The 8,815-nt window shown below is 36.2% G+C and overlaps 2 protein-coding genes across 4 annotated transcripts; one reads left to right on the top strand and one right to left on the bottom strand.

The window, feature by feature from the left end:
* On the top strand, positions 1 to 7,086 carry LOC109173192 (SKP1-like protein 21). 3 transcript variants are annotated; one of them, XM_019322484.1, is made up of 9 exons: positions 1 to 123; positions 1,577 to 1,770; positions 4,081 to 4,302; positions 4,517 to 4,708; positions 4,790 to 4,900; positions 5,050 to 5,137; positions 5,429 to 5,517; positions 5,632 to 5,804; positions 6,467 to 7,086. In XM_019322484.1, exons 2-9 carry the CDS (start codon positions 1,735 to 1,737, stop codon positions 6,606 to 6,608), a joined length of 1,053 nt encoding a protein of 350 aa, XP_019178029.1. In that variant the 5' UTR covers positions 1 to 123; positions 1,577 to 1,734; the 3' UTR covers positions 6,609 to 7,086. The 3 variants fall into 3 exon arrangements, with proteins under 3 accessions (XP_019178029.1, XP_019178028.1, XP_019178027.1); XM_019322483.1 differs by having other exon boundaries at positions 5,423 to 5,517; XM_019322482.1 differs by having other exon boundaries at positions 5,420 to 5,517.
* Positions 7,087 to 7,647: 561 nt separating this feature from the next.
* Positions 7,648 to 8,815, bottom strand: LOC109173193. The gene is made up of 2 exons (XM_019322486.1): positions 8,309 to 8,815; positions 7,648 to 8,059 (listed from the first exon to the last, which is right to left on the bottom strand). Exons 1-2 carry the CDS (start codon positions 8,667 to 8,669, stop codon positions 7,716 to 7,718), a joined length of 705 nt encoding a protein of 234 aa, XP_019178031.1. The 5' UTR covers positions 8,670 to 8,815; the 3' UTR covers positions 7,648 to 7,715.

The raw sequence follows: 8,815 nt of genomic DNA, 5'->3' as shown, positions 1-8,815 counted from the left end.
CAGAAATGCAGAAAACGGATTACAGTAACACCTGAAAACAGAGCTTCATTTTCACTATCTCCTCCGCCCTTTCTTTCCACACTTTACTACACAATATTCAATATTCAATTTTTTTTGCTTCAGGTATGCAATTATTTTCATTTTCTCATCTTAATAATGCATTTACTCTTCCCAATTCTAATTTATTACAATTTTTTCTACAGTCAAAGATGGGATTTTTTTTTTCTGATTTACCTGGCATTTTTGGTGTAATTAGTTTGCTTAGTTACTTATTACTGTTTCTACAGCTAAATATTGGATTTTTCTCACATTTCTGTGTAATTAGTTTATTTAATTGACTGGACATGTTTCTTCAGTTAAAATTTGGGGATTTATTGGATTTGGATGGCATTTTTGGCCTAATTAGTTCGTTCAATCTAATAAAACTGCTTCTTTAGTTCAATATTGGGTTCTAGTAGAATTTGAATGGATTTTTGTTTGGCGTAATTAGTTTGTTAAAACCAAATCATGTAGTGTAATTAAAGCATGGCGGATGGTCAGACACTTTTTCTCCTTGTAGATAATTGGATCTTTTTATTTGATTTAATTATTGATACAAATGAAAAAGTTTCTTTGAACTCACATTGAAAATCGACAAGAAAACTAAAATTGCGAAAATTGATTTAGAAGATGATCCTGTTCTTGCCTTACTGAAGTCTGAAATGACTGCATCATAGAGAGCTTATTTCGAAATTGAAACAAGAATATAGTTCACAGAGGGCTCTATGCCTGGAAAGGAAATACTCGTTTAGAAAAGAATTTATCATTTTATTTTTTATGATAGGCACAAATTCTTTATTTCATGTTGCATTAAATATATTCCTATTTTGTTTTATTTTGTTTTGGTGGAGATACCTTCTCCCAAAAGGTTGAATCCCCAACCCTAAGGACCCCCACGCCCCGGCCCGACAGATCATGTGAGAGTAGGTAAATCACGGTAACTTAGTGGCTCAGCGGACATGGCCAAATGCCGGTGTGTACAAGGGATCTGCCCATTTTGGGTATAATCCCCACACTGCCGCTGCTGAGTTTCGAACCTTGGTCTCTTCTCCCAAATATTGCCTACTAAACCACTGAGATAAGTCCGTGCGGGCATGGGGGAGATACCTACGTGGCTACATGTGCACAAAGATGTATATACAATATAGTACAGACTACAGAGAATAGGAGCCCCCATTTTTACTTATAGCTTGTGTTTTAGCTGAAATAGTCAAAAATGTTGTGTAAGTTTTTTTATTTCCTTTGAAGCTTAAAGTTCAAGGGTTACACAAGTATGAAATGGAGATGTTTTATCCAAACCAACCGTTGAGATGTTTTGGCTCTAAACCATTTGGCTTATCAGGAAGAACATTAATATCTGTGGCTTTTAATTAATTGATACTTTAGTTGTTCAGCACTTAACTTGATTCATGTTTGCATTATTTATTTTATTTTATTTTATTTTATTTTATTTGTTGAGGTAGGATGTTTTCTTCATTGAAGAGAATGTCTAAAACTGACTTCCTTCTCATTTCGTTTGTTGAAAACATGTATATAGATGTGCTATTGGAATTGGAAGTGTTCACCTGGTGAAGAGTTTTTGCTTTCTCCTTGAGGTTTACTTTTTTTAAAAGTAAAGTTTCAGTTGCTTAAGTTCAGAGCCACATCTGTAGATCACTTTTACGAAGACCAATCAAATCATTCTCGTCTGGCCTAATGTCAGAAGGCCTTATGGCAGTTGTTAAACCCGAGGTATTTATGATGGTCTTTTCCCCCAAAGATAATTTCGTCTTGAATTGAAAAAAGAGTGATTTACTGAGAGATGTGATTATGTCCAAATTGTTCCATAATGCATTTTCACATTCAAGGAATGAGACATAAAATCACATTTTCCAAATAAGACATTATGTAGCATGTCTGAAACGCAACACAACATGAAGTTGCAGTTTGATAACCCGACATCATGCCACATATGCTGGCTTTGAGATGGATAATCTGGCTTGAGTTGGTCATGGAGCCCACCTTCTGATTTCAAGTATTTGTAATCTGTGACCTTACAAATTAACAACAATGTGAAATGTGAAGCTCAAGGAATTAGTATTATTTTTTAGCATTAAGCTCAAGTTCAAACAATTGTTCAATTTCTAAAAGGAGAATCACCTATTAGCAGTTAATTAATTGATTGGTGCTTTTGGTCCATTCTCAAGGGGAAAAATGCATTATTTAAGTTAGTTGAGTTTGATTTTATAGAACTTGTTTTAAAATTTAGGAATAAGGGTCAAATAGGCCATCGAACTGCACTCAATAATGCAATTAGGCCACCGAACTTCAAAAAGCTACAATTGGGTCCCTGAACTAACAAATTCTATTCAATTAGTCTAATTTGTAGGTTTCCAAGTTGTTAGCAGGTTACCTCTTTTCAAAAAAAAAATTAATTATTATTTAAAATAATTATTTAATATTAATAATTAAAATTAAAAAAAAAAAAAAAAAAAAAAAAAAACAGAGATTGACACGCCGGAGACGAAGAAGGTTTCTTCGTCTCCGGCCATGGAGACGGAGAAATCTTCTTCGTCTCTGGCTGGAGACGAAGATATTCTTCGTCTCCAGCCAGAGACGAAGAATATCTTCGTCTCCATGGCCGGAGACGAAGAATGTCTTCGTCTCCATGGCCGGAGACGAAGAGACTCTTCGTCTCCGGCCATGGAGACGAAGAGTTTCTTCGTCTCCGGCAATGGAGACGGAGTTAACTTCTTCGTCTCTGGCCGGAGACGAAGGAACCTTCTTCGTCTCCGGCCAGAGACGAAGAAATTAACTCCGTCTCCATGGCCGGAGACGAAGAAGGTTTCTTCGTCTCCGGCAGACGGTATCTTTTTTTTTTTTTTTTTTTTTTTTTTTTTTTTAATTTTAAATAAGTATTTTAAATAATAATTTTTTAAAAATATTATAAATTAGGGGTGACCTGCTAATAACCTCCAAAACCTACAAATTGGACTAATTGAATAGAATTAGTTAGTTCAGGGAGCTAATTGTTGCTTTTTAAAGTTCGATGGCCTAATTGCATTATTAGGTGCAGTTCGATGGCCTATTTGACCCTTATTCCTAAAATTTAATTCAATCCACCCAACACAAAATGCAATGCACTGAATGGAGACTGAACAAAAGAGTTGAAAGTTAGCAGTTTGTGCAAGTTACTCAAAAAAGATTAGTGGAAGAAAGTGTTATTATTTTGTCAAATTGATCTGATATCAAGATGTTCTTGAGCTTTATTTCAGGTTTAAGCATGTAAAAAGAAGCGTGGTATGTTTAGCTTAGTTTCATAAGGATTAGAACATGTGTTTCTATTCAAAGCCCACCCCTTGCGGCATAATTTGATTGCAACATAAAGACTTTGTGATGCATTTCATACCCACAACATGACATCTCATTATCAAACTGCAATTTTAGGCATTTTTTAGGAATGGGAAATCATATTTATTCTAAAAATGCTATGTTTAGTCTGGTTCCAAGGACATTAAAACACTTCTCTTTTTTTTTTAAAAATTTGGGAGGGAGGGGGAGTTGGAGTTGGAGATTGAAGATATGGTATTTATAGATTTTCCACTTAATTTGTATGGTTGAACTATTAACCACAGTGATGGTTGAATGAGAATCAAATTTATGGTTCCCTGTTTATGGAATGAAATTCTTGAGTTTTGTTGAAAAACAAAGGGTTATGTCTGTCTATATGGTTTTGTCTGTTTATGAATAGGGGCTTAAATTAATGTCTGTATATATATGTACTATGTTTCTTCATTAGAAATATGTTTCTTCATTAGAAACATAGAATTATAGTAATGTATTGTAATCTTTCAGTATTATATACATTTTCTCATTTCTTGGTTCTTCATCTCTACTTACGCCTAACTGGTGGGTGGTTGTTATTCTCCACCCGCTAGGCCTTTGGATCTTTCAAATTCAACAAGTTTCAGTTCTTTAGTGTATTGCTATTTTTGTGTCTGTTCTCCTTCAAGTATATGCCACGTTTCCTTTGCTTAATTTAATATTTCTTTATTTGACAAGATGATGTCATACATATGGCTTCAAACTGCTGATGGTTCAATTCAACAAGTAGAGGAAGAGGTTGCTATGTTTTGTCCTATGATATGTAGAGAAGTTCTCCAGACTGGCATGGGTTCCTCAAAAAATTATGCAATATCACTTCCTCAACGAGTAAATCCTTCTATTTTGGGCTTAATACTGGACTACTGTCGGTTCCATCAAGTACCAGGTCATTCAAATAAGGTCTGTTCTTGGCATCCTCGGTATATGAAACCCCCACTTCCTACGCAATAGAAAGAGTGAAAGAAAAAAGACGTGATCATGATGATAGCATATTCAAAGCGTTAGTTATCTGCTGTAACTATGCATCATGTCGTTTTTGTGTTGTACGTGTAAGAGGCTATTGGAGGTGTGGAGTTTTAACTTGATCGATGTATGTGACTGTGTGTGTACTTAGGAACGCAAGGCTTTTGACGAGAAGTTTGTCCGGTTGGATACCAAAAAACTATGCGAATTAACATCTGCTGCTGACAGCCTCCAATTGAGGCCTTTGGTTGATCTTACCAGTCGTGCACTTGCTCGAATGATCGAAGGAAAAACTCCAGAAGAAATTCGTGAAATATTCCATTTACCTGACGATCTAACAGAGGTATGATTCATTACAACTCTATATTTATAGACCCCTCCACCATATTTTGGGTATTCATTATACTTTTGTGATTTTTGGCAGGAGGAGAAGTTGGAGCCCTTAAGAAATGAGACTGATGATCTACGTATTCGACTGTTGAATCGACTTTATGCAAGAAAAAGGAAACAATTAAAAGAAAAACAGAAGTCAAAGGTGTTTGAACATGGAGTTCTTGAGCCTATTCAGTTGCGCTATTATTTTTTCCTATCATAATAAAAGTGTTTCTCTATTCACATACCTTGAATATTGATATTCTTTTTTTAAAGTGATACTTTAGTATTAAAGGTTGCCCATATTTTCAGAATGTTGAGGTAGAAGAAGAGCAGGTGGTGGATGAACGGTCGGTTGATGATCTTTTGTCATTCATAAATGGTGGAGATGGAGATGGAGGTAACCTTAAGAAACACATATTCACATAGTTTTCATACTGGAATTTCTTGATTTGTCAGAGCTTTTGTGCACCAAACAGGCCTGATACCATGTTATAATCTAAGATTGGCAAGGTCACTCAATTAGGGTATAATGTACATGGGCCAAATCACACTAAAAGATTGAATCCAATCAATTAGCTAGTCTAACCAATGGTCTTATAAAACCCATATGTTATCTCTTATATTTTCAATGTGGACTCTTTTAACAGATTCAAAATAATGATGTCCTTTTTTTTCCCGCCATATTCAGATGTACGTACTTCTAAGAATAAAAAGAAAAATCGCCGGAGAAAAGATCAAGCTACAAGTTCTTCAAACAATGAGCCTGGTGGCAATAAGGTTGACCCAAAACAATTTTTTTATTTTATTTTTATTTTATGTGTGCGCGCGCGTACTGTTATCTTCTGCTTTTGTTCTGCCTGGTGATATATCACAGGTCTCTTGATACTTCAGGATAATTGTCTCCCTCCCAACCAGTTGAATAGAGACATTGATCGCAGGCCTCCTTCAAGAAGAACTTCTAATCCACATGACTCCGGGACGGTTATATTTACACCTAAGCTTGAACTTGATGATGGTGACATCGATGATGAATTTGACCCTGCAAGGGAGGAGGAAATCGATAGGTATGATGGTTTTGTTTACATTTATTTGTTTTTCATCTTGGCATTTTAGGTGTTGAGTACATCTCATCTGTTAACTTATGATTTGTAAGGCTATCTTTACCCTTTCAATTCCCTTCTGCCATATTATAACATTTGCAATTCAACACTTTTCTCTGCATCCTTGAAATTCCAAATCATCTTCAAGTATAATAATAATAATATCATAACATTGAAACTTATTATAAAAGGGAAAAAGTCAAAAAATCCATGCTAAAAGCTACCAAAGAGCTGCAAATCAGACTTGCAAGCCTTTCAAGTTTTGAAAGGCTTGCATTAGATGGAAAGGAAAAAAAATTTTAAAAAAAGTGTGAGCCACGATAGATTGCAATCAAGGATGGGGAGAGTAGGAAATTGTGTGTAGTTGAGCCAATTGGGTCAGACCTATTGTATAGGGATAGATGTTTGGTTGTATCACCATCACGATCACTATTTGTAAAAGAACAGTTTCACTCCTGTAGACAACAGATTAGCTGGCTTTCACAATCTCCACCTTGGCGAATATGCCCTTTAGGAGAAAAGACAATTCAACAAATCTCCACCTTGACGGATTTATCTCACAATCTCAACACTAACCTATTGATGTAAACTTGAGTTCTAAATTTGATTGTTGTTGGATGGTACAGGGAGGTTGAGGATTTTGCTCGAAGGCTGAACTCTAATTGGCCAGAGAGAAAGCAGGAGCTTCTATGCTTGGGTCAAGAGAGGAAATTTTTACCAATATCGTCTATGAATGGAAGCAGTTCTCTAAAAAGATGTTCAAATTAGGTGCTCTCTCGGCTTCTCCAAGGCAAAGTAGCAAAGGTTTTTGTCGAGAAGAAGCAAGCAAACAAGCAGACAATGGTGGTGGAAGATCGAAATGTTCTAAGATAAGCTGGGTTGAAGACCGGAGAATCGATATGATGCATGCCAAGGTGGATAATGCATTACTATTGTGTATATGAAGGTGAGCAATTCTGCCACTGCCATGTTGTGATACTCTTTGCCCAGTTTATGAATTCTGAAAATGGAGTTCTAAACCTGGGACTGGTTGGTGGGTACAAATAACTTAACTTTCCAAAGAAAAAGGAATTGTTTGTGGCAATGCAATGGTCAACTAATTACATTATTTCCCTCCTGCAGTTTAGACTTTCAAGCACACCCACCCTTTTCAACGTTTTACCAAAAGTGTTTATACTCTGATGTTGTTTACCATTACCTTTATTAGTGTACGTTTTCATTTATATTTTCAGTGTTGTATTAATTTATTTAGAGCGAGCTTATTCGAAATGAGTGATTTAATTGTTATTTCTTAAATAGTTAAATGGCTTATTTATATTTTTGTTTCTTTTTAATTTACATTTCATATTGTTCTTGCTTCTTGCTTCTTTTAAGTTATTGAGTTCATATTATATCCCATAATAGCAGACTTAATATATACTCGATCTTTAGATAATAGTTCACAAGAAGATAGTCACAAAAAATGCTACGGAATAATAGATAATAGATATACTTAATAGTAGGGGTAGGGGTAGGGTTTCAGTGAAAAATTGATGAAAATTTCATTTTGTGCTTAAAAAAATAATATTTGTGGACCAATTATGTAAATTTTAAAAATTATGAGCCATTCTTCGTATATAGAATATCTGACACGAGTTAATAACGCATCAACTCAACTGAAGCTCAAATTCACAACCTCTCCATATGAAAGAGCAATTTGGCACCAAGACCCCTGATCTTTTCTTTTCTTAAAAATGGAAAATGAGTTTCTTTTTTCTACCCTGTATAACTGTATTTAACTATCTTTCACAGAACACACACAAAAAACAGAACAAAATAACATTGGTTAGGATAAAACAAATGAGTGACAACTAGTAATAATAATATAATTAGTCCTTAATTATTATGCTTGTGGTTGGAATAGTAAATCTTGAAGGCCTTAGGGAGGTAAACCGGCACCAAGAACCCAAACAAGTTAAAGCACCAAAACGCCATATTGGCAACCGCCAGACCTCTCCCAACGTACAACCTCCGCCCACTACTCTCCTTGGATATCTCACTTCTCAGCCACTCAGCCAGGGTGAAAATCCTCTTGGCGTTGTAGAAAACCGGCACGAAAACCCGGACCGGCAATGAGAACCGCTCTGTGGACGCCACCCCTTCCATGAACACCTGGCTGCCCAATAGAAACAAGTGCGGAACTGCTGCCTTAATGCCCTCCTTGTCCCCTTCAACAATACCTGCAAACATTAAATAGTTATTAGCTGATTGGGTTAATGAATTTAACAAGTTGATAATATTAACTGATTGCAGAAAAGTGTTCTGTAAATTAACTGAGAAAAATAAGCTGTTACAAAAAATTAATTAATCAAATACTCATATTGTTTATTTAATCAAGTCAAACAGATCAAATAAGTTAAAATTGACTGATAGACGGATTATTGGGTTTTAACAATAACTCCATCTAGTAAGTAAAAAGGCAGGCGTACCTTCAAAAATATAGGCTACGGGGAGAAGCAAGCCGATGACCGCCGAAGTCAACATATAGAGGCGGAGGGTCCGGTTATTTTGGCCAAACACGGAACCAGTCCACGGCGGAGTGGTCTGCGGAAACGCCGCCTTGGAGATGAAATACAAGTAGATGATTGAGAACACCACAAACCCCAAATCTTCCATGCTCACCATGCCGCTGGCCGACAGCACCATCATCACCGCCAACACGTTCAGCTGCCGTAAGCTCAAAAATCCCCGCCGCGCCGGCTTCCCTGCTACTTCCGTCACCGCCGCCGTCTGCTCCTCCTTCTCCTTCTGGAGATGTATGTCACTGCATGGCCCGATTCCACCCGACATGTTAGTTTGCTATCCCTTTTTTCGTTTTCTTCGAGAAAATTGGAAGCTAAGCTTTGATTATTTGGGAGAGGGAGATCAAGAAAATAGAGAAGATAGATTGAGCAATTTCCAAATGTATTAATAATAGTATTTTTTTTTTTGTTTTT

This window comes from Ipomoea nil, unplaced genomic scaffold (assembly GCF_001879475.1).
Source record: "Ipomoea nil cultivar Tokyo-kokei standard unplaced genomic scaffold, Asagao_1.1 scaffold0465, whole genome shotgun sequence".
NCBI lineage: Eukaryota > Viridiplantae > Streptophyta > Magnoliopsida > Solanales > Convolvulaceae > Ipomoea > Ipomoea nil.
This window is presented reverse-complemented; position numbering and strand designations above follow the sequence as displayed.

Bases quoted from the DNA above. Each gene is read 5' to 3' on its own strand.
- LOC109173193 (XM_019322486.1), bottom strand. From the start codon at position 8,669: ATGTCGGGTGGAATCGGGCCATGCAGTGACATACATCTCCAGAAGGAG. The intron at 8,060-8,308 runs GTACGCCTGCCT...TAATGTTTGCAG, and splicing joins CGTAGCCTATATTTTTGAAG to GTATTGTTGAAGGGGACAAG.
- LOC109173192 (XM_019322482.1), top strand. From the start codon at position 1,735: ATGTCAGAAGGCCTTATGGCAGTTGTTAAACCCGAG. The intron at 4,901-5,049 runs GTGTTTGAACAT...CCATATTTTCAG, and splicing joins AAGAAAAACAGAAGTCAAAG to AATGTTGAGGTAGAAGAAGA. The intron at 5,518-5,631 runs GTTGACCCAAAA...TTGATACTTCAG, and splicing joins ATGAGCCTGGTGGCAATAAG to GATAATTGTCTCCCTCCCAA.